At 42.0% G+C, this 25970-nt stretch overlaps 1 protein-coding gene across 2 annotated transcripts in view; it reads right to left on the bottom strand.

Moving 5' to 3' along the window:
• Positions 1–1290: 1290 nt before the first annotated feature.
• The window catches only part of NIBAN1 (niban apoptosis regulator 1), a 177428-nt gene continuing 152748 nt past the window's right edge, over positions 1291–25970 (bottom strand). For both annotated transcript variants that reach the window (XM_001164202.7, XM_016934089.4), the window contains 5 exons: positions 17991–18152; positions 15869–15979; positions 13511–13618; positions 8326–8437; positions 1291–6349 (listed from right to left, as the gene is read on the bottom strand). In XM_001164202.7, the coding sequence (XP_001164202.2) occupies positions 5229–6349; positions 8326–8437; positions 13511–13618; positions 15869–15979; positions 17991–18152 (1614 nt within the window). In that variant the 3' untranslated portion in view covers positions 1291–5228. The remainder of the gene's footprint in view (positions 6350–8325; positions 8438–13510; positions 13619–15868; positions 15980–17990; positions 18153–25970) is intronic.

The following is a 25970-nucleotide window of genomic DNA, read 5'->3' as shown; positions in this document are numbered from 1 at the left end:
TTACAGGTGTGAACCACCGTGTCTGGTCCCTTCAACATGCATTAAACATTTGCTATTGAGCTTTGTATTCCTTTGCTGTGATTACAAAGATTACAGACAGGGTACCTGTCCCAAAGGCACAGGCAAGGTAAATGCTGCAGTAGAGTGAGACAGGATGACCAGAAGGGGGCAAGAAAATTAGGGTGAGAGTTCATGAAAGTGTTACTGGCTGTGGGGGCAGGGTGGATTTAGCCTGACTTATCCTGACATTTACAGGAGAAGTGGGAATTGGCCAGATGGAGATGAGAGAGCCAGATGTTTTTAGCAAAAGGAAGAATGTGGCAAAGATTCAGTGGTGTTCAAGCAGGGGTGGCTCCAAGTGTGGCTGAGGAGAGAATAGCTTTAATTGACCCTCCCAAGACTCACGGATCCTGTCCAAGCCACACCTAATAAACATATGACCTCAGAAAAAACCCTGCAAACAGTTTCAAATCAACTCCCTGTCCCTTAATTCTAATCTGAATTTTGGCTCTAAGTGGAAGAAGGTCTGAGGGGGCCACTCTGGAAGTGATTCTTGCATCCTGGAAGTTTGGTATGGAAGGGGGAGAAGGAATGATTAATTTTATGCCACACCAAGTGTCCCCCTCACTGGTGAACTTGATTTCTCCAATGTTTCTTCCTCTCTCGCCTGAAGCTATTGGTGTGACTAGAGTTAAAGGTGAGATTATAGACAAGATGTAGGCCAGGTGAGGAAGTAAATACTCATTTGGGGTTCTCCCTGGCCAGGTCCACCCTGGGAATTTGCGTTTGCTGATGTCAGGGATCATGTCTACTGTGTTCACTTGTTTCTCCACCACCCACTGGAGTGCCTGCTTATAGGAGGTGACCAGTCATTATTTTTTTTGATGAATGAATCCACGGATAAATGAGCAACTGTGGACATGGCAAATAGATACTGTTGTATATATAATTACAGAAAGAATGAATGTTTTGCTCAATGTTACCCATTGAAAATAAATTTAAGTTTGAACAGCAGTTCAATTACATCAAGAATAATTGCCCACGGCTGTATTATGAATGTGATCCAATTCCTGGAGACGTAAGCATATGCATTATCAAAGCATAATTACACCTGACATTAAGTGGCTTCCCTGCAGATTCCTTCGTGACAACAGAAAAGTAAAAGGTCCATGATACAGCAAGAATGACTCGCCTTTTCGTTTCAGAGGGCTGTACCTCACAATTCAAATGTGACATCTGCTTAAAAGATGAAACCAGCCTACTTCCAAATAAATGACATCTGGTCAGCTCTTCAAGGATGAACATTTTATTGGAATATAGGCACTTGGCAGAGTAAATACATGGTTACAAAGTGTTTTAAGTTAATTTGCTTTATATAGCGACCAGGAAAGTCAATCCACAGTGTCGATTTTTTTCTTGAAGTTGCAGACTTTAGAAGGCAAACCCTCAAACCCGTCTCTTTATGGTAAAGTGTGAAGGCACATGTTGCCAACTGTTGCACCGACTGATACTATTATTAAGTCAATGATGTCCTTCCCTTCTTCACATCAAAATTGCTATGAATCACATATCACTTAACCTTATTATAATGAACGAAAATCACTTTTGTCTTGGGGAATTGTGAAACCTTTTGAAATCACTAGCTCCGACATAGAAGATTCCAGACTTGAGAATTTTTATAATAAAATATGTAAGGCCAGAAAGCTTTTGGACAAGTTGGAATCTTACCCTGGTAGTCTCCAAAATCTTCTTTTTTTTTTTTTTTAAAGAAAGTTTACTATGTGTAATGCAAGGCGCTTATGTCTCTGCTTAAAGCTACAAGGGAAAAAATGACAAGCCCAGTTTTTTTCAAGGGAAATATTTTTTCTCTGTGAAAGGTCAGTAGTAAAAGAGCTAGTTTAAAGTCATGGAGTTTTTGCCAAAAACCATGTCTCGAGGTTTTATGCATTTCTAATGGCTTTGCACATAGGAGAGATACCCAGAGTGGCAAACAGAGGCTAAGGAAAAAAATGCTGTTCATTTAGATCAGAATAACCTCGCTCCAATCTGGAAACCACTCAAATGACACATACAAGTCTGTATGAAAAGCAAAACAAACTCATGGTGATATGCAGTTATTCCATTCAACATGTTAAAATGAAGACAGAGTATTTTAAATGCACTCTAGTTTCCTGTTCCATCTTCAAATCAAACAATCATCCTGCTTATTCTAGAAAAGTTTTTTTTTTTGAGACAGGGTCTCATTTTGTTGCCCAAGCTGGAGTGCAGTGGTAAAATCATAGTTCACTGCAGCCTCAACTTCCCTCGCTCAAACAATCCTCCTGCCTCAACCACCCAAGTAGCTAGGACTGCAGGCACACACCATTATTATTTTTTGTAAGGATGAGATCTTGCTATGTTGCCCAGGCTTGTCTAGAACTCCTGGGATCAAGTGACCCTCTCACCGCAGCCTCCCAAAGTGCTGGGATTATAGGTGTAAGCTACCGCATCCAGCCCAAAAACTTGTCTTTAGTGAAATATGTACAGAAAATTCTTTGATTATATTCTGGAGTACATCCTGCCAAATAGTGCCCAGTCCTCCCTGACCTACATGATGGATAAAGTTAGGGCACTGATGTTCATCCATCCAATGCAGTGAAATGTACTCTTTCAGGGTTGAAAAAAATCTCTTAGCTTTCCAGGGGGTGCAAGAAGCCCTGCACTGAGCAAAGAAAGGAAGCTAGGAAGCTCCGGTGTGAGGTCAGCCTGGGCTGGGACTCCACACTACTGTCCCAGGGAGTCGGGCAGCCTTTGTGGGGCTGGGCACTGCCTCTTTGGCTTCCTGCCTTACTGGGCAGTGCATCTGGCCATCTGCCCCTTGGACTTTGGACTTTACTTAAGAGAAAACTCAACAAGGGCAGAAAGCCCAATTCAAAACGTCTTTCTGCCTGACAGCAGGCCCCAAATAGCCCCAGCACAGCAGTGTTCTGGGTGTCCAGTTCCCACATTTCCCGAGCAGCCTGACGCATGCCAGGTCCTATGCACCAGGGATATTAAAGTGACTCAAGGAGGCAGGAAGCCATTATTCAAGGCTGTGGGTTTCTAGCAGGAAGCACAAATGATGACTAAACCCTAGTTTCTGTCTTTTAAGAGAGGAGCCTCTTGGAGAGACAAGAAGTAAACCTAATTTCAACACACCATGCTAAATGCCAGGATATGAGTGAGCACTGCAGAAAGCAGAGACTGGGGGAGAAGTGGTCTTTACTTCCTTCACCTGTGGTGGGATCCCTCAAAGACATGAGGATTTAAACACGCCAAGAAAAGTTGCAACAATTAAATATGATATTATACATATACTGAGTATTATTCATGTTTATGACCTAGAAATTCTTCATGGGAGGGCTGAAAAGGGTGATATTTTAATTTCTGGTTAAATGGTTGAACTGTGTGTGAAGCAAATGCTCTAAAGAACTGACATAAATTTACTCGATAGTGATGATCTAAACAAGTTCTCAACAAATATGTTGAGATCTGATGTTAAAATTTGGGGAGGGGCCAGGTAGCTCACGCTGTAATCCCAGCACTTTGGGAAGTCGAGGTGGGTGGATCGCTTGAAATCAGGAGTTTGAGACCAGCCTGGCCAACATGGTGAAAACCCATCTCTACCAAAAATACAAAAATTAGCCAGGAATGGTGCCGCATGGCTGTAATTCTAGCTACTTGGGAGGCTGACAGAGGAGAATCTCCTGAACCCAGGAGGCGGAGGTTGCAGTGAGCCGAGATCACACCACTGCACTCCAGCCTTGGCGACAGAGTGAGACTCCATCTCAAAAAAATAGAATAAAATAAAATAAAAAGTCGGGGAGGGAAACCACGATGTAATACTTGGGACTGGAGATTTTAGGAAATGATCTGGTATTTTTCTGAAGGAGAAAAGAACAACTCCTTTTAATCTTTTGGAAGCAAGTCTCTTCCATTTTCAACATTAATGGTTATAGGTCACCATCCGTTAAGAAGATGTGTTTTGTCTATTTCCATTAAAATGTAAGTTCTAGGAGGAAGGAACAAAGTTGTTTTTCGCCATGGTATCCCCAGTGCTTGGTATATAACAGAGACTCAATTAGCTTGCTGAATGACCAAACAAATGATTTCAGCTTTTGATAACATCTTTGGAACTTGAGAGCATACACCTTGGCTTTTGTCTTTATTCATTTATTTATTTATTCATTCATTTTGTGCCCTTCTGGGAATGAACCAGGACTATTTGAATGGAAAGAGAAAAAAAAAAGCTGTCATAGTTTAAAATTTGGCATATGTTCTCTTCCAGATTAAATTCCCTTGGACCTTTTAATTTATGCTAGAACAAGCACTTATCTTTTCTTTTTTTTATTACTAAGCCCAACACAGTGCGTGGCATGCAGTAACTGTTCAAATAATGTTTGTTTAATTGACGGGTTTTAAGCTCAATAACTTAGCTAAGCCCTTTGCACAGTTTAAGCCTAATTTGGAATGCTTTCAGGCTTACCCAGGCCAATAAAATTTTCTTGCCTCATCTGAATTTCCTGAAAATGTGATTAATTAATAAGAATCATCAAGATTAATTAATAAGAAATTGATAGCAGGATGAGTAACAGGCCCAGACAGTCCTACAGATCACACCTTCCGCCCTCCATTTCCGCTTAGCTTCTCTTGAATCTATTGGGCATGATTGCCTCTGTGGGGCTACAGCCAGCACAGGTGACTGTTCATGACCTACCCTCTCTTGCAGTCTGACTGTGGACAAATGCCGAGTCCTTAAGAGATGGTGAAGTAGGCATAGTAGATAGTAAAGGTAGACTTACAGTATACATTTGCATTCTCAAACAAAATTAAAAAGCCTTAAAGTGCACAAGAAGATTGCACAATTGAAAAGTGCAGAGTATACTCAAAACTGTCATCCTACTGTTTTCTCAGTCTTCCCTGCAATACTATTCCCTCCTCAGACATCCTCAACTCCCTCTCACCCCAAGTATGCCATTGCCTTTGTAATTCTTATTAAAATACTAAAGCAAAAATTCATTGTAGAACAATTCATGTCCACAAAGGTTTGCCTCAGTTGCTCATGCCCTGTATGCATTTCCTCTGGTTTTATTATTCAAATTAAGAAAATACTTAAAAATTTTTTGGTAACAGCTTGCATGCAACCCCTAAGTGTACCCCTATAACCCTTTGGCTTTTTTCAGAGAAAGACTTCAGCCAAATTGTCCCTTTCACTCCTCTGAGGGCAGCTCTGGGAAACTCTCCTGACCACCTTCTCCCTCCTTCACGTCATCTTTGTGTGACAGGAGGACATCCGGGTTTGGAGCATCCTCCACCACCCACTGACACTCATGAACACGGGCTACCTTGATCTCCTCTGCATTCACACTGGCCATGGCCTGGGCCACGCTGCTTTGCCCTCCCATCTCTTCTTGTTCCTCAGAAACCTGGCTCTCACTGAGGCAGATGGGGTCAGAACCTAAGGTGCAGCCCTCTTGCTGTGAGGCATCCCCTTCCTCGGTACACTTGCCCCCTCTTCCTTCATGGGCAGTGAGTGTGCAGGCCTCTCCTGGGAGCTCCCCCTCCATGGGCCCCAGGGGCTCCTCGGTGAGCCCTCCACTGGCTGGCGGAGAGGCTGGGCTGCCTACCTCTGGAAATCCCCCCAACTCCTCCCCATGGGCCTCGGGACAGGGAGGTTGGGCCTCCCTCTCGCTGACTTCACTTTCTTCACAGTTGTCGGGATGGATGGCAGCTGCCTGACTGGGCTCTTTTTCCTCTTCTTCTTCATTTTCTTGGGGAACGTGGCTCTCCCCATTCATATCTTCTTCCATCACTGGAGCAGAGTCCACTGGTACTTCCACGGACGCTGTCAGCAACTTTCTGAGCTCCTTCAAAGAACCTGAGGCAGTGATGGGTTCTGGCTCTTCCTGGGCAGGTTCTTCATCCTCAAGGGTCCCTCCAAACTCCAGCTCTGATGAGCCTGTGCCCGGGAGTCCTGCTGTGTCCTCTGTTGCCACAGGATTCACCACGGGGTCATCCACTCTTGAAATAATCACCTGCTCAGTCCCATCTGGGGGTGGGCTTGGCCCAGGGAGAGAAAGGCTTTCTCCTTTGGCCAACGAGCTAGGGACCTCAGGCTGCTTCTCTTCCTCTGACTCCTGGAATACTTCGTTACTGAGGGTCTCACTACCCGGAACTCCTGGCAGAATGGCAGAAGCTCTCCTGGCAGGGCTGGCCTGGTTTGACCCTGTGGGGGGCTTTAGATCTGTTAAGCTGGACACACTTTCACTGGGCAAGGCCATGTTATCTTCAAATAAGTTGTGTTTCTTCAAGATAGCAGCTTCCTTTATCACTGAGAGATATCAGAAAACAAAACATGATTTTCTGATTTTATTGAGAAGCCAAAGTCCCCTTTCAGCCTCTCTGGCTATCCAAATTTCTCCATTTCAAGACCCAGCTTACATCCAGGGAGCCTTCCCTGATGACCAAAGTCTATAAACTCTTTCCAAACTCTGAGCCTCCGTAGCATTCATTCATTCATTTATTCAAACAGCAAACATTTGCAGGACATTTAACATGGGACAGGCCCTGGGAATCCAGAGATGAATAAACTACAGCCTTTGTCTTCAAGACACTCAGGGTCTGCAGTAGTGTCACCTGTATCCCTCAGGGAGGCCCCAGCACATTTTATTAGCTGCTAAGATGGGTGGCTCCAGTTTGTCCACCTGGACTGAAATCCTCTAGGGCAGGGCCAGGCCTTACACTTATCTGCTTTACCTTGCAGTACAGTCCTGAATGTGTAATAGGTACTCGGTACTGCACATGCAGAGGAGAGGGCCAAAATGAAGATCCATGTGCATCTAGCTCAGTTTCAAAGGCCTCCAGAGGGGCAAATCCAATAACAACAACAACAACAGCAGGTGACATTTTTGACCACAGGCCTCCTACTTATGGCTGTGCAGGGGCTGTAGTGCCCAAAAATATCACTTCTCAGGGGTGCCATTCATATCAAAGACAGTACAGATTTGTGTATTCGGCATAACTTTTCAGCATCTAGCTGCAGAGTTTCCTTCTCTAACAAAATCAATATATTGTGACAATTTTCTAACAGACAGCAATAAAGTGTCTGGAGGAAAGGAGTCTTTTTCTAAATCACCCAAAAGTGCCCATGGTGGGCTGGCAGTGGCCTTGACCGAGCCCTTCCTTTGTGTAGACACTGTGCTGACATCTTCATATTGCTGGTCTCACTGGATTCCCTAGAATTAGCTACTAGGACCTTGGGCTTGTCCTTGGCCAGTTTTTATTGAGGAAGGTCTTTTGTGATACTCAAGACCTTCCCAAAGGAGACCAGATATGTTTCAGGTCCACAGTTTGATGGTGGCCTTCTCCAGCTTTTTTTTTTTTTTTGAGACCGAGTCTCACTCTGTCACCCAGGCTGGAGTGCAATGGCACATTCTTGGCTCACTGGAACCTCTGCCTCCTGGATTCAAGCGATTCTCCTACCTCAGCTTCTGGAGTAGCTGGGATTACAGGTGTACACCACCATGCCCAGCTAATTTTTTAATATTTTTAGTAGAGATGGAGTTTCACCATGTTGGCCAGGCTGGTCTTGAACTCCTGACCTCAAGTGATCTGCCCATCTTGGCCTCCTAAAGTGCTGGGATTACAGGTGTGACCCACTGTGCCCAGCCCTCTCCAGCATATTTTAAACAAAGTTTTCCTATCCACAATCCAATCCCAGGCAAGGCATGATTCCTGAGGATACTGGATGCCGGAGTCCCACTGAGACTTGCGTGGCACTGCATCATCACCCTGCACCTTTTTCTGTCTGGCTGAGTGGAGTCTGGGAATGTGTTGAGAGAGCCATTAATAAGCCTTGCTGCTGGAATTGCCTCTTCTCAGCTTTGGTGGGTGGCGGGCAGGGGCAGTTACAAGCCTGTGCCTAAGAAAAGCCCTTTTCCCTTTGTTCTGTCTGGAATAGCAAGAGGAAGACAGCTCTTCATGAGAGACCCGAGATTTAATCTCACTAAGCCTCAACTTTCTCATCTGTAAAATGAAACTTAAAATTCCCATCTCACAGCATTCATATTTGTGTATTAAAAAGGGGAAATAACATCTAAAGTGCCAGCTTTGTGTGTGCTTAATCATAACACTCAATCAAGGTTAGTATCCTTCCTTCTTTCCTTCCCTCTCCTCACTGTCTGTCTCCCTCCCTCACCAATGTCCATTTCCTCTTCTCTTTTCCTCCCTGACTGGCCTTACAGAGTCCTATTTCAGGGATGCTCCCCTCTATGGAGTGTCCCTGCAGCACCAGGTAACCTTTCTTACCTTTCAGAGTTTCATCAAGCAGGATCTGATGTAAAATCTCCTCATAGACATTTTCAACGTGAATCATATTGGTATGATCTGCAAAGATGAACTGCTCATATTTCTGAAGCTCCTGGAGAGCAAGAGATTAGAAGATAAAGATGAAAAGGCATGAGATGCCTGTTCTTAGAGGAGATACAGAAAGGACGATTCCCACTCATGATTCTCTTCTTGGAGGGCATAAGAGAAGGACCATGTTGGCCCAGGGGCAAATTACTCAATTCAACAATATTTTATTGGGTTCCCTTCAATTCAATTCACTGTCTAGGCACCATGCCTGACCTCGACACATCTATTACTGTCCATAATAAGGTGTGGAACTCACTCAGCCATTGGTGGTTCCTTTCCCTTTCCTTGTACTGGCCACGAATTTTATGCACTTCATGGGAGAAGACAGCAGTGATTTTTTTTTATCATCTCAAGGCCTCATTAGCAGGTTTGGAGCCTCCTTTTTTCCCCTCATCACCAAGATGTTTCCTTCCTTCTTTTTTGTTTAATTACAATAGCACTTTACCAAGGTAAGTTATATATAGTAAAATGTACAGATAAGTTCAGCTCAATGATTTTAAATATGCAAATATACTTATGTAACCATAACCCAGATCAAGGAGAACATTTCCATCACCCCCAAAGTTCCCCCACCCCACTTTCCAGTCTGCACCTCCCAAGATATGAGCACTGATTTTATACCTATCATGATAGATTAGTTTTTGCTTGTTCTTGAACTTTATAGAAATGAAATCATAATTATTTTGCATTTGTTTTTGAGATTCATCCATGTTGCTGCATCTATCAGTAGCGCATTCCTTTTTATTGTTAAGTAGTATTCATTATATGGATAAACAAAAATTGTTTATCTGCACTCAGGTTGATAAAAATTGATATTTTTTTTCAATTTTCAACCATAAATATAATTTTTATTTTATTTTATTTTTTATTATTATTATACTTTAAGTTTTAGGGTACATGTGCACAATGTGCAGGTTAGTTACATATGTATACATGTGCCATGCTGGTGCGCTGCACCCACTTACTCGTCATCTAGCATTAGGTATATCTCCCAGTGCTATCCCTCCCCTCTCCCCCGATCCCACAACAGTCCCCAGAGTGTGATGTTCCCCTTCCTGTGTCCATGTGTTCTCATTGTTCAATTCCCACCTATGAGTGAGAATATGCGGTGTTTGGTTTTTTGTTCTTGCGATAGTTGACTGAGAATGATGATTTCCAATTTCATCCATGTCCCTACAAAGGACATGAACTCATCATTTTTTATGGCTACATAGTATTCCATGGTGTATATGTGCCACATTTTCTTAATCCAGTCTATCATTGTTGGACATTTGGGTTGGTTCCAAGACTTTGCTATTGTGAATAGTGCCACAATAAACATATGTGTGCATGTGTCTTTATAGCAGCATGATTTATAGTCCTTTGGGTATATACCCAGTAATGGGATGGCTGGGTCAAATGGTATTTCTAGTTCTAGATCCCTGAGGAATCGCCACACTGACTTCCACAATGGTTGAACTAGTTTACAGTCCCACCAACAAAGTAAAAGTGTTCCTATTTCTCCACATCCTCTCCAGCACCTGTTGTTTCCTGACTTTTTAATGATTGCCATTCTAACTGGTGTGAGATGGTATCTCATTGTGGTTTTGATTTGCATTTCTCTGATGGCCAGTGATGGTGAGCATTTTTTCATGTGTTTTTTGGCTGCATAAATGTCTTCTTTTGAGAAGTGTCTGTTCATGTCCTTCGCCCACTTTTTGATGGGGTTGTTTTTTTCTTGTAAATTTGTTTGAGTTCATTGTAGATTGTGGATATTAGCCCTTTGTCAGATGAGTAGGTTGTGAAAATTTTCTCGCATTTTGTGGGTTGCCTGTTCACTCTGATGGTAGTTTCTTTTGCTGTGCAGAAGCTCTTTAGTTTAATTAGATCCCATTTGTCAATTTTGGCTTTTGTTGCCATTGCTTTTGGCGTTTTAGACATGAAGTCCTTGCCCATGCCTATGTCCTGAATGGTAATGCCTAGGTTTTCTTCTAGGGTTTTTATGGTTTTAGGTCTAACATTTAAGTCTTTAATCCATCTTGAATTGATTTTTGTATAAGGTGTAAGGAAGGGATCCAGTTTCAGCTTTCTACATATGGCTAGCCAGTTTTCCCAGCACCATTTATTAAATAGGGAATCCTTTCCCCATTGCTTGTTTTTCTCAGGTTTGTCAAAGATCAGATAGTTGTAGATATACGGCACAACTATATCTATGCCATATAATAATCATAAATATAATTGCTGTGAACATTCTTGTACTTATGTTTTTGTGGATTTAAGGGCTTGTTTATGTTGGGCATATACCTAAAAGTGAAGTTGTTGGGTCATAGGGTAGATGTATGCTTAACTTTATTAGAATGGGGCCACTTTGGGGGTTGGGAGACTCTCTAGTCAAGGGCTCTTCAGAAACATTCTCTTTCTCTTCAGCTGGCCCTGACATTCATTGATTCCTTCTAGGATAGCTCAGGCATGGTGCATCCCTTAACTCTCTCTCCTTTCCAAGGGTTTCCAAATGGCTTGCCTTTTATCGGCATGAGGACAGGGCAGGGATCAAAATGTACCAAATCATATCCCATGATTAACTCAGTAATCCTTGCACCTGGTGGTGCTGGGGGAAGGCTTCCCACATGTGGCTCTTAGAGAATCAGGGACTTAGCCATGGGATTTGTGGTCTCTTGCCTGGAAGGACAGTATTTACAGCAGGTGATCAGAAGCACCACCTCAGACAACTCTCAGTGCTGGGACTTTGGGGCACTGTAGCCCAGATCACAGCGGGTAATAATGGGTTCCTTTATACCCAACCAAGAAGAAAGGCAAAGGATTGAAGAGACATGAGCTTCAAAGACCCCTAGAGGGTCTAGAGGCAGGACTGTTGCACAGATTTGAGAAAAGCATTGCCCAGGAGACTGGAGACTGCCCTGGACTAGACATGGGACCTTGGTGAGCCATATCACTGCTCTGTGCCTCTGTCTCTTCCTCTGCTAAATGAGAGGCACAGATTCATGCCTGCAACACCCTTTCATTCTTCCCACGTGGTCCCCCATTCCTATTCCCCTGATTGGCATTCATCCCTCAGGACTGGGTGAAAGCATGACTCTGGAAGTCCTTCCTGGCTGTATAAGCAGAGTTTGGCACTTTCCTTGGAACTCTTCCCCATGAGGCAACTGCTGTGTTCCTCACATGGCATCCTGTTTGCCTGTCTCCTGCTCTCTACTGTGAACTCCAGGACTTCAGGGATGCTGGGCTGGCACAATGCCTGGATCACATGTGATACAAATCTAATACATATTTGCTGACTCAATAAACAGTAGACCTTTAAATTTTCAACCAGCTAAATAATTCTGTGGGAAGGAGTACTTTCTATGGACATATATACTGTCATGAAGTGACCAACTTTACAAAACAGGTCTTTTATATTGAATTGATTGAACAGGGCCATAGGTTTACTTCCCTGGGCCAATTAATTTGGTATCTCTGAAGGTCGGTGTTGGGGAGTCAGAATCTTTTTTTTCACAGTTCCCCAGACAATTCTAATACACAGCTTGGGCTGAGGTTGAGTACCACAGATCTAGGAAGCTGCTACTTATAGAACCAAGGGAAATGCACTTTAGCAAAATAAAGACTCCTTCTAGGAAGCAGATAATCCCCTCATTCATCTATTCTGCAAATCCAGATTTTTAAAAAGCTCTTGATGCTGATATAATATCCTCCATTACCAAAACCTCTGGGTCACAGGCTCTTTTGAAATCAATGCCTCCTGATTAAAAAATTACAAGAGCCTCTTACAGATTGGGCACAGCATACTATGTTGATGCTTGGAAAGAGGGGAGCCGATGAGGAGAACTCTCCTTACCTTTCTCTGGAGAGAAGGTGGATTTGAGGCCCCCAAACTGCCTTTGTGATTGAAAAAAAAAAAATCCTAAGCAGAACATCTGTGTGCAAACCCACCTAGCAGTGGACACCATCATCATTTGGCTGCTGAACTGTTCTGCCATGTAAAGCCAAAGGTCAATCCCTTGGCTTAATCAAATCCTTTCCTATGAAAGAAATATGCCCCACAAATAAATGCCAAATATATCTAATACGCTATGAGGATGTGAAGGAAAACAGCACTTACAGACTATAAAAATGACCAATGACATGTCTGCAGTAAAATAACTTATGCAAAGGATTTTAACGTTCCAGTGCTTGGAGACTCTCCGAGCTGCCAAAAAGCCCTTTTTTAAATTCCAAAAACCTCTTTATCATTTGCTCCAAAACGGAGCAGGCCTTGCTTCAGGTTAATAGATTATTTTTGAAATGTAGAAGTAGTAATAATAATAGTGGTAGTAGTACTTGATACCATTTCCTGAGTGCCTATCATGTTTTAGGTAAGCAAGAACTGGGTTCACACTCTGGTGGTCACCAGGTCTGTGGCCTTGGCTCAGTGGCTTAACCACTCAGGTTTCCTCATTTGTACCATGAGGATATAAATAATACCTCCTCCCAGAGCTGTTTTCAGTCTCTGCTGGCCCATTGCTCTGCTCTACAGATGAAGTCACACCCTCGTAATCATGGCTCTCACTGGATGCTCAATGTTTGTAGAGGTTTTAAGTGGTTTCATTGATTTCATTAAACAACATTGCTGGATTTAACAGAACAAATATCCTGTAATTATGTTAGCTAATATCTTTTTTGGATACAGTGGTCAAGTTTCAGAGGACACGTTGGACCTATGAGTCATACTATAATGAGAAACACCTGGTATCCTTAGGTATTCTATGTCAACCCCTAGTTTGGCTCAAATTCAGATCACTGCCCTTTGAGATTTTGTCTAGTCCAGGGGTCAGCATATCTGGCTAGCATCTTGTTTTTGCAAATAAAGTCTGTTTATATATAGTCAATGGCTGTTTGTGTGCTACAACAGCAGAGCTGAATAGTTGCAACAGAAATAGTGCAGTCCATGAAGCTTAAAATATTTACTATCTGACCATTTACAAAAATGTCTGCCAATCCCTCCCTGGTCTAGTCTGCTGTTTGCCAGTACACATCACAAAAGAACTTGTTTGAACTTCAGAGGTAAGAAGAGCAAGCTCTTTAGGGTAACTCATCCCCTTACTGGTTTGCATGTGGACGCCAGTGCCTTCTGCACAGTGGGAAGTGTGATTTGAACTAGTGCCTCTTGAAATATCTTCTTTCGGATGGTGCTGCTGTCATAATCATATTGCTGTCAATAAAGAAACATATGTTAAATAGTAACATTACAATCTGTTGACTTATGTTTACTCAAAAAACTCAGCCACCCACTTCACCTCTCTTTTCCTCCTAATGTCTGAGAACTCTTGTATTTCCAAGGCCTCAGAGATCTTTCCATGTAATTCCCTCACACTGCAGGCACAGGTTATAACTGATAATGACCCATCTCACTCTTACCTTTTACAGGTATGGAAACTGAGGCAAGATCAAAACAGAATGGTGACTTCTGCATTATAAAGAAGTTGGGGATAGAACTGGGGGGTGAGTTTGTATTTTATTACTCCTGTCCCAGGTAGGTCCATGGAAACCATGATCATCTATTACTCCACATCTTCAAACCAGGGTCAGTGGGTTGTAATGATTTCCACAAGGGAAGAGAAGGCCTGGCTAGTGGCTCCATTAACACTGTGACATGTTAACCAAAGAAGTTCAGTATCCAGAACAAGAAAGATGACGATTCTGTCTGTTCTGCATTGGACATCCCAACATGGAGACCAGGATTTAATTGTGGATCTCACTTCAAGGGGATCACAGATAAATCAGAGTATAGTCATAGGCAGCGAGAAGAATGGTCAGGCCAAGTGAAGAATAGTTAAAGAGATGAAGGTGTTTATACTGGAGATAATAAGTTAGGGCAAGTTATAACTCTATTCAAACAACCAAAGGCTGCCACGTGGAAGAAGGTTATGAATGAAGGGGGTAGAACTGGAATAACCAGTGGTGAGAACTTTGGCCTAACATGAGAAAGCATGTTCTTGCTGTCAAGAACTAAAATGGGCTATCCTGAGAGGTAGAAAGTATCCTGCCAGTGCAGGTGTCGGAGCACTAGTGGGACCACCCCTTGAGGGAACCTGCTGAACACGGAATATGAAGTTGAACTAAAGGCACTCAAAATCTCTTTGAAACCTGAGGTCCTAATATTTCAACACCCGTCTACATTTTTTCTTCCTTTCTTTCTGTACGCTAAAGCATTTGACACTGACACTATCTTTTTTTTTAGTTCCATTGCAATTTCATCATTATGTGTGTTATCATGAGCAATATTGGTGGGTTTTTTTTGTTTTTTTGTTTTTTGTTTTTTGAGATAGAGTCTCACTCTGCCACCCAGAGCTGGAGTATAGTGGCACAATCTCCGCTCACTGCAAGCTCCACCTCCCAGGTTCACGCCATTCTCCTGTCTCAGCCTCCCGAGTAGCTAGGACTACAGGTGCCCACCACCACACCCGGCTAGTTTTTTGTATTTTTAGTAGAGACGGGGTTTCACCGTGTTAGCCAGGATGGTCTCGATCTCCTGACCTCGTGATCTGCCCGCCTCGGCCTCCCAAAGTGCTGGGATTACAGGCGTGAGCCACTGCACCCGGCCCCAATATTGTTTTTAATATCAATGATTTAGTTGCTAGAGTTTCCTCTTGCCTGTGAGGCATCAAGATCAAGTCTGAAATTCAGAGACCACCCCTAGGCTCTGTGGGACTTTGATCTTCTGTTCCAAGGCAATGTTTAGGGGAACTAGAAGGCAGTAAAAAAAATTAGTGGACTAGGTGTATGATCGTTTATCCTTAAGCTCACCATTGATCAGCCTGTTGAGCTTAATTAAGTCACATTAGCTTTTACAGAATCAGTTCCTCATCTGTACAATGGGGGAATATTCTAGTTAATGCACAAGTTCTTGTGGGGATCAAGTAAGAGGCTTTAAAATATAACATATATGTGAAAGCTCCTATTATTAAAACTATTTTAATAAACACGCTGAAGTACATTTAAAACAATTTCATATGGTAGATTTCTTTTCTTTGGAGTATTTCCTTTGCCATGAGGTTCTGATTTTTCAAAAACAATAAATTATTTGCCAGTTTAATGGATTTTACTATATTGTAACCTCTTTGAAGAAAGAGGCTGTGCCTTGCCTATTTTTACATCCCATGCAGTGCTTATAGTGGACAGCTAATACGTGTTTGACGAGTTGGATCTCTATGAAGGCTGGGACGCAGGGCCTGTAGCTGTGGGTAATGATGCTGAGGACCAGCAGTGGCCGCTAGATGGCAGAAGAGGCATGGAAGTCACACTGGAGAAACTGCAGCGGACTGACAGTCACTGGACTTGGGAGAGAAAGGAGTGGGGAAAGATTAGAGCCAAGGAGAGAACTTGGTATTTTCCACTTTACAAAAGAAACAGGGGTCACGTTCTCGTTTTATGCTTCCCACAAACAAGAGAACGGTTTTACCTTTAAGACTCGGAGCTTAACCTTCTCAATGGCAACTGCAGTTTTGGAGGCCTCTCCTTGGAGATGTGGGGAAAGCAACTGCTCAAAAGTGAACACTGCATTCTCCATTAGCTAGAAACCAGAAGCGACACAGAAACAGACAACAGTCAGGGGCTGGGATCACCACCCACAGGCCTGGCTAAGTGGGACTGCAGAGTAGGGGCCATCAGAGATGAGTCCCCTCGGCTGCTACTCCGGGGGCGGGACCCAAGGCAACATCACCCCATCACCAGGGCTGTGAAACAAATGGTCACGTGGCCACAGTGGGAGCAGGAAGAAGTTGGAAAACCCAAGGCCATGGGACTGAGCAAGCATTCTGTCATCTCCCGTGGGCACTCCTATTCTTTGATACCTGCAGCCACTGATTAAGGGATGAGGCTGGAGCCTTCTTCAACTAGTTTTTGGTGGCACCTCCACTTTAAGTAGATGTAAACCGCTCCACAGCTTATCTCTCCCTCTCTCTGCAGGGCTGGGAAGGGAGGCAGGGTCAGGGATGGGTGGGAACAGTGGCTGACATGTTCATGGGTCAGAAAGCAGAAGTAGTTCAGGTATCTTATTCTCTGCACCTTTGCCTGTGTTCCGGTCACCAGGGTCCAGTATTACAAAAGAGACTTCTGCTAAACTGTTGCCCAATTTTGTTCCTTGTTCCTCTTTCATCCCTCACAACTCAAGGGTTAGTTAGCTAAAATGTATCACTTAATCCTGCCCATAACCTTTATGAAAAAAAAAGTTCTCCTTTCTTCCCCAAGCCCGTGGTCCCAAAGCATCCAATATATACCTTTTTTTTTTTTTTTTTTGAGACACGGTTTCACTTTGTCATCCAGGCTGGAGTGCAGTGGCACACTCTTGGTTCACTGCAACCTCTGCCTCCAGGGTTCAAGCGAGTCTCGTGCTTCAGCCTCCAAGTAGCTGGGACTACAGGTGTGCACCACCATGCCCGGCTAATTTTTCTGTATTTTTAGTAGAGATGGGGTTTCACCATGTTGGCCAGGCTGGTCTTAAACTCCTGACTTCAAGTGACCCACCCGCCTCGGTCTCCCAAAATGCTGGGATTACAGGCGTGAGCCACCGTGCCTGGCCACAATATATACCTTTATCATACCTTCAACATTGTAGTGAATTTATCTAAGAATTTGTCTCACTCAAGCTCCCTGAAGTGGGATCTGGTACAGTGTCCGGCCCACAGTAATCTCTCCTCAGAATATCTGTGTGAAGTGGCATGGTGTCCTTTGGAGCTTTGGTGACCATACCCCTTATTTATTTAGGAAACACTATAATATGGAAGGAGTTTGTGCTATTCATTCCTGTTACTGGGGAAAAGGTTCCTTATGAAAAAAAAAAAAAGAAACCTGTCAAGTAGACTCAAGAAATTCAAATATGAAGCTGTGATTGATTGATTGGTTTACTCTTAATTACGTTAGGGAATTAATTTAAGCCAGTGGCTCTCAATCCTGGCTGCATATTAGAAACAGTAGGAATCAGGGTAGGGAAGTTCTATCAAAAAGTAGCCATATAGGCTGGGTGTGGTGGCTTATGCCTGTAATCCCAGCACTTTGGGAGGCCGAGGTGGGCAGTTCACTTGAGGTCAAGGGTTTGAGACCAGCCTGGCCAACACACTAAAAACCCCATCTCTACTAAAAATACAAAAATTAGCCAGACATGGTGGCACATGCCTGTAGTCCCAGCTACTCAGGAAGTTGAGGCAAGACAATCACTTGAACCTGGGAGGCAAAGGTTGCATGCAGTGAGCCAAGATCATGCCACTGCACTCCAGCCTGGACATCAGTATTTCCCCCAGGTGATTCCAATGTGTAGCCAAGGTTACAGCACTGATTTGACAAATCAAGTAGTTATCAATTAATGCTACTTTATTTTTCTGAGCTATGTCTTGTCTATGATGTTCATCCACATGGATGGAAGATGAAGCCAGTGGAGGGACAGAACATGTCCTCCCGCAACATGATGGCTAAAGAGACGCGACGTATTTCCCTGAGCTACACTAGCAGCCGGTCTCACTGGCCAGCACCCATTTCTCTGCTCTCTCTTTACCCTCATCCACCACGGATGCCCCTGCCACACCCACCTCCTGCATGTAGTTCTGTGTCCTCTGAACCACCAGATCAATGTGGGGGAATCTGAAGCGGCTCTTGAGATCCTGCAGGCGCTCGTGAAGCAGGTTGACTTTAGTATAACAAGGTTCCATCTTCACGGAATGCAGCGGAAGATTCATAAGCCGGTCTAGATGCTGCATTTTGGTGAAGGGAAACATTAAACATCCTCAGAATGAGGAGCGGTATTGCATATATATTGCATATTACATACATTCTAAGCAATCAAATGCATGTTGTTAAAGTGAATCACTACTTGGATCCCTACATCTGTGACACCTTCAACTGTCTTATTTTCCTCCTGCAGTGGGTTCCTAGGGTAGCTGTAATGCTAGGACAGAAACCAGCAGAAACACCAACTGGATGAGAGGAAGACCCAGCGGTGCACCCAGGGGGACTCCAGTCTTTGTAAGCTGTTGATGGACTCTAAGCTCCCACTTCCAGAGCTCAAGAACCAGACAGGTAGGCTCTGACACGTGGTTGCTGCTGGGCCCCCAGGCTTCCAAAATCTTCTTTAGTGCGTGACACTCCTCTCAAAAAACGCCAGGGAAGTCAGGATGCTCCCTGGACTCCTGGACTTTGGAAGGGAAGCCAGAGTTCCTCACAATTCTATGAGGATCTGCCAGGGCCCACAGGGCTTCTCTCTGCTATAGGTTGCTTTAGGTGCTAGTGGATGGGAAGTGGATAGGCAGAGCCCTGTACTGGGAGAGGTATCCAGTTTGAAGAACTGGGGTCCCTCCTACTCTAGTTTGCACTCAGTCAATGAGGCCATTGGGCTTCCAGCATCATACCTCACCTGCTAAAGCCCTAAAGTGTTATCAACAAATGTTGTTGCAACAGAATGCATTCTGTTTTCCAAGCTTATTTTAAAATCATTTTTTAAAGGAAATACTGGAGGTTTAAAATAAACAGGGGAATGGGTGGAGCAGAAGAAGGCAGAAAGAAAGGTTCTGAAAATGGAGGCTCTAGAGAGAACTGGGGAGTGAGGCAGGTTACATATGAATAATATAAGATGCACTGTCCGACTTTCAGCTCACGCAGAAGAGATAATCTAGATTTCTAGATTTCTCTAAACAGGAATTTTAAGAGGGCCCACTCTCATTATGCTTTAAAGGGAAAATACTGCTCCCTTTATGAAGTGAGTTATGGAGAGGTCCACTGAAGTGAAGTAAGGATCAAAAGCATGCTGTGGAACTTGCAGCTCCTCACCAAATGGAATGTGTCTATTTTTAAAAAATATCAATTAAGCAGACAGAAGAGGAAAAATGGGTTCCCACTTTGCTCCTATCAGATTGGCAAAAGTTTAATCAAATGATAACACCTATAGCTGATAGCAATATGGGGGAGAAAGCCCTTATCATACACAATTAGTGGAAATGTAAAATTTAAATCCTTTTTTTTTGAAATGCAATGGAAACATTTTTTAACATGAGAAATGTACTTTCAACCTGGCTATCTTGTCTTAGGAGAATATACTATAGAAATAAATACATCAGGGTATATGTGTGTGTGTATATATATATATATGTATACATAAAAATATTAATTTATTATGCTTTATTCATAATGCCAGCAATACTGAGATGAATGAATAAATCATGGTGTATCCATACATGAAACATCATGCAGCCATTACAAAGAAAGATTTAGAGCTAAAACAGTTACCTTGGAAACAGTTTCATGGGGTATTTTTGGAAGAGAAACTGATAAGCAGAGTAATGTATAAAATATAATCCCATTTTTCTTAAAGCAGGCAATCTAAAGTCTAGCCTCTAAGGGTGTGTTTTATATGCTAGATAAGAATGGGGAAAATACAGAATGGCATATGCTAAGTTGTTAACACGAGTTGCTTGAGGGGAGGAGGTGGCATTGGGGAAGGGGAAGAGTGAAGACAAGTAAAACAAAACAGGCTGCAATAAGAAACCCCAAAACATTTCTAAAATGATCCTGTTAATGCACAATTATATATGTGTATATATGCATAAAGAATAAAGGAAAAGAAATAGAGACATCTGGTTTTATCTACTGACTTGTAAGGATGTTCATCATGATATGTCAAGTATAAAACCAAGCTGCCAATTTATATCTTTGTCAGTGATTCTTAAACTGTAGGGTACACCAGAACCTCTGGAGGTCTTGTTAAAACAGACTCCTGGGCACTACCCGTAGATTTTCTGATTTAGTAGATCATTGGTGGGGCCCGAGAATTTGCATTTTTAACAACCAGGTGATGATGACACTGCTGGTCTGGGGACCATACTTTGTGAAATATTGATCTGTTAAAGCAAACTAAATACAGCCTGAGAAGGACTCCATAATTCCATATTTTAGTCCTTGTGGATGAACTGTAAGAGTCAGACAAAATTGAAAACCTAACTTAGTAGTATGCACCTGTAACAATAACTGAGTGTTGACCAGTCCCAGCAGCCATACTTCAACTACTCATAGACTGCTAAATGTTCAAATAAGGCAAATGCTGAGTTGTAACCAGTCTCACTATTGCTGTTCCTCACTTCTGATTCCTGTACGTCACCTTACCTTTTTTGTCTGTAAATTTATTCTGACTGTGAGGCACCCCCGGAGAATTTGTGAATCTGCTGTGATTCTGGGGGCTGCCCGATTTGCGAATCATTCATTGCTCAGGTAAACTCCTTTAAATTTAATTTGGCTGAAGTTTTTCTTTTATCAGATGGTGTCAGAAGCAGGATCTGAAGTGGAGCTTCTAGTGACCCCCAGGAGCGCTGAGTGAACATACAAGGTACCTGCAGGTCCCACCTGTGTCCATTGATCTCTCAGAGCGGCTGGGGATCGCGGTAAGCTCCCTCTCGGAATTTGAAGCTCCATAGATTTGTGTTTTGAGCTCTCTGAGTTTCTTCGAGCAAGTTTCTGATCCAAACTGGGTTTGTAGTCATGACAGAAACTGGACTGGGTCCAGGAACAGATTTGATCCAGGAATTAACTGGCTTGGATCCAGTGAGAGGCCTCGTATATCTGACTGGGTCAGAAAGGAACTGGTAGTAAGCAGTAATATTGCAGGGGTTATAAAATTTGGCTTTTGAAAATTCACAGGGATTTCTGTGTTCTACCCCTCTTTTCATTTTTCTTGTGTGCTTAGGTAGGAAAAATCACTGGCTAAGTTAAGAGAACCTGGGAGTAAAGCCAATATTTTAGGTTAAAATGGGCTCCTTAATTTCTGGAAAACTGAGTTCCTTCTGGCTTATACATTAGGCCTGGGAGGCAGTGAAGTCTTACAGAAACAGCAAAATCTTACTAAAGATAACTTACAGTGGAATGTTCCGAAAGAACAACAATGCATTGAGGTACTTTCTTCCTTTTTTTGTGTGTGTTTTTTTTGTTTTTTTGTTTTTTTTTTGAGACGGAGTCTCACTCTGTCTCCCAACTAGAGTGCAGGCGCGATCTTGGCTCACTGAAAGTTCCACCTCCTGGGTTCATGCCATTCTCTTGCCTCAGCTGGGACTACAGGCACCCCGCCACCACGCCCAGCTAATTTTTGGTATTTTTAGTAGAGACAGGGTTTCACCATGTTAGCCAGGATGGTCTCGATTTCCCGACCTCACGATCCGCCCGCCTCGGCCTCCCAAAGTGCCAGGATTACAGGCCTGAGCCACTGCGCCCGGCTGCATTGAAGTACATTTTTAAAATGAGGGCTCTTAGTAAAGTCCCTTTTGGCTAGGAACGGTTTTGGCACTACAGGATGTCAACTGCTATTCCCTTTGGAATAATCTGACTTGCACTCTTTGCTGATGGCTGTGGGTGACAGGATTAGGCATGTACAGGATTGTGGGACATGGGGAGCTTTTTCCTCCCTCCCCGAAAAGGGAGAAACCTGAGAGCTGATGAGACTGCTGGAAAAGATCCTTTCGCTACTAACTAGTGGCCATCAGAACTTTTCAGTGTCGCTGAAATGAATGGGTCTTGCTCTGGCCTCCCTGAGCTCTTCACCTTATGCACCCTCCCACAGGCAATACTTTCCTTCATCTTATTTTCCTTTCCTATCTTTTCTGTTACTCAGGGCAACCATCTTGCCCAGAGACCACAAGTTGAAACTCCTAGTCGGAGGTTTGATTAAAGATGAGGAGGGCCATCTGAGGGCAAATTTAAGCTTTGCCAGTTTGATATTGGGTGCTAAGCAGAGTGGCTAATGTATATGTTTTATCATACATATTTTGCTCTAGCCAGAATGAAAAAAATAATAATTTTCCTTTATGATGTGGCTTGGCCCCCAGCGGGATGGTGCAGCAAGCTGGGTCACTAGAGCCACTCAGGGAAAGGGAGCCCAGAGCCTGGCATGCTGGCCAAAAGGTAAGGATTTCTTACCAGTCAGATTTCTGGCTTCTCTCTCTCTGTAACAACAGTTGAATGAATGGTAAAAATCACTGCTTATCTCCATCTTGTTTTATGTCCTTGGGAGCTTGACTTTGTAACCACATAGCAGTACTTTCTCTTGGTCTCTGCCTTCCAGGGAATGGAATTTTAGGGTTTATGTCATAGTTAGCTCTAAAAATTATCTTGAGTAGTTAAAGCCTTTGCAAACTCAAAGTTAACTACTCTAGATGCCTTCTGGGAAGGGCAGTAGAGATTGCTCCATGCTGTAGCTCAGTAGCTAAGGTTTTGCCCTTTCACACTGGTGGTCCAGGTGCAATTCCCTGCTTAGGAAGCAAGTTCTTTCTGGTTGAATATCTGCATGACCTTGTCTAGTCTCTTCTCCTCCATGGACTATCTTAAATTTTCCTTTCTCTGAGCATCTGGGAGATTACCTACTTTGGTAAAGTTCAAAAGCCAGAAACATCAGTCATTTGGCCTGGCTAAAATTGGTTAATAAGAAATTTTAAAAATACTTTATTAAAGAGTGCTATGATTAAAAGTCCACTTAATTAAAAGTGAATATCAAGCTCTAACAGCCTGGAGGCACCAGAGACCCCTTTCCTGGCCCTGTTCTTCCAAGGACTCCACCATAAAGCCAATAACCAATTAAGAAATTAAAAATCTAGCAAATGAAAAATCTTACAACTACTGTGTAATGTTCTTCTGTCTGTCTATGTAATTATATATGTGTTGTGTGTAATGTTTATATAAAAGAACTCTAATTGGCTTAAACAAAAATAAGCACTTACATCAAATATTTTGAAAGCAAAATAAAAACTGTAATACCTTTTAGTTCATTAACTTCAGTAATTTTTGGGAAATGAAAACAGCTTTAAAGATTATTGATAAAATAAAGACATTTTGTCTAAATTATGCAGGTCAGATAATAGGTTTGCTAACTGCTTTGACTTTTGAAAATTGTTCAATTTATTTTGGAGACATTAAATTCTAAATAAGGCCTGGGGATATATGGAATTAACCATGCCCCCTAGCTATGTAAAGAAGGTTATAAAGAAAAGAGATTTTATATAAGAGAGGATGTTGTATGGTAAATTATTGTCCTAAAGTAAAATCACTGGTTGTTTAAAAAGAGGGATGTTTAGGCAAGTCAGAAAGTCTAAACATGTCGTACATGGTCTGTGTAAGTTGTGAAATAATTTATTAAAAGGAATTTATGCCAGAAATGTTGTATAATTTGAAGGTGCTTCATAAACTGCCACTATGACTTTTCACTGTACAGCTTGCCGGCTTTACAGCTAGCTAAGGCCTGGGACACATGGAGTTCAATGCTGGAATAAGTCATACCTTATCTGCATTTCTATCTGGGTCCTAGGCTCCACACCTAGTACATAATTAAAATCCCGTACTCACCAAGGTTTTTACCAAAAGTAAAAGTTGCTATGAGTTAACACTGTAATATGTAATTGAGCCTACTGAAAAAATAGGTTTACATGCAAGGTATGTAAGGAGAATTAAATGTATTTTTTGTAAGAGATTATAAGAACATATGGAAATGTAAATTTTTGCCTAGGTTAGAGGGTTAAAGGATTGTTTTAAATTATATAAAGCTAAAGGTTTGAACAGGTTGTGGAAGGTTTATAAAAAATTAACTGTAAGAGATTCTATGTGTGAATATATTGGCTAAATAAAATGGCATTATTGCTTTTTCCCTAAATTGGACATGGGAATAAAAGCATAACAAAGTTTTCTTGGAACATTGTTCTGTTCTGAGAAAAAAAATTCTAATGAGTTATAAAAGGTTTATAAAAATCTTACCTTATGGTCAAAGTAATTAAAACTGAATATATTTATAAAATATTAAAAACTAGCTTTAACATTAAAAATACACTAATGGAAACAAAATTTGGTTTTCTCTTTTAAAAATGATTTTTATATAATATGAAAAGATAATGAAAGGTTTTTGTTTACCTTTTAAGTAAACTACAAAAGGGAAGGCAAGGAGACAGTCAGTTGGCCTCATGCTACATTCATTGGGTCTTATTTGGAAAGCTGTTCCCCTCTCTATCAGAGTCATGTTTCATCCTTTTAAAAATTTTTGTATCATCATTTTGGCTAAATGAATGACTTATGGTAACCTAAGATTCTATTTTGTAATATCCAATGTTTTAAACCTGTGGTATTTGACAAACCTTTCAAAACCAAGCTCTAGATTATCATGCTAAATCAGCCAATACTGAAATTGTTTAAATATACAATTTGAATGAACTCCATGGTCTAAGTCAAATTACCTATGATAAACCATTAGTTATCAGTGCTGTGCACCTAAATTGGAGAAACAACTGGTATTCAAGAGGACGTAAGTCCAATGTTAAGCATGGACTCATGAAGAACTAGGACGGCCACCTTGTCCTTCCTGAATCCTTAAGCTTTTGTTATTAAAGGTTCTGCATTCCATGACTCATCATGGAAAAGATAAAATAATCCAAATTGAACATATTGATGTGGTGACTTATAAATTGTGGAAATAGTTTAGAACCAATATTTGCTTCCATATTCCTGGGGAAAAAATTAAAGCGTCGGGTACATTTGGCTATCTGATGGGCCATTTAAACATTTATAAAGGGATTTCATTCAATTGTCATTTTCAATGCATGTTTTCTAGTTGTATAAAAGCTTTCCCATGCAAGAGGGCTGATGTTATAACAGTAGATCATTATGCTACCATGTATTTTCACCAGGTAAAGAAAGCTTTTTATGGTTCACTGAGGACAATCCCTTCATAATCTAGAACCTGAAGATTAGATCTTCTGAAAACATCAGAGAAAGACTGTCATTGCCCTCCACACTACAGCAAAACTTTGGAGACTTGAACTGTGGGTTCATAATCTCACAACTGAGAAGGGTTCCTTCACACTCCTGGAACTGTACACACATTGGACCCCTTAAGCTAATCTAACCAGGACAGTTTCTCCCCAGAAGAAGATGACATCCTTGATGTGAACAGTTTTTCCCAAGATCATGGATCAAGACTTCTGCTATCACAAGACTCTGATCTTTGAATATTTTTTCCTTGTGTATGCCTCTATGAGCAGTATAAATGAAAAGGAGGTCTATTATGTGCACTTATAGGGTATAATTTTATTTGTGAAGGATTTTGCAGCCAGCCTTATACATGAATAGCCTTATACTTTAATAGATAAAAAATGAAGGCCCAGTGTAGGTGAGAAACGTTAGTGGTCCATACGTTGCCTCATAATCAGTCAAAACTCTTCTTAATCCGCATCATGGATTAAAGAGAACACTGCCAGGAGGCCTTCACTCTTCTAGAAGGACATCATTTGTTAGGTCCTTTTTCCATGGTTTAGACTAAAAGGCAATAATTAGAAATGTCTCCCTCATAATAGGCCCTACAGTAAATTCTACTTTAAAGGCTATCGTTACACAACAGACTTTAAATTCTCTTGTGAAAGTTATGCTAAATAATAAAATTGGCTAAACAGAAAAGTACCTATGCAGCTGCTGACACTTGTGGCCTATGGAGAAATACATCACATGTAGATTATAAAAATCCAGCTGTAGGGGATTAATGAAAAGACCACTTAGTCAAG

This window comes from Pan troglodytes, chromosome 1 (genome assembly GCF_028858775.2).
Source record: "Pan troglodytes isolate AG18354 chromosome 1, NHGRI_mPanTro3-v2.0_pri, whole genome shotgun sequence".
In the NCBI taxonomy this organism is placed as follows: Eukaryota; Metazoa; Chordata; class Mammalia; order Primates; family Hominidae; genus Pan; species Pan troglodytes.
The sequence above is the reverse complement of the archived record's forward strand: the minus strand, read 5'-3'. Positions and strand labels throughout refer to the sequence as shown.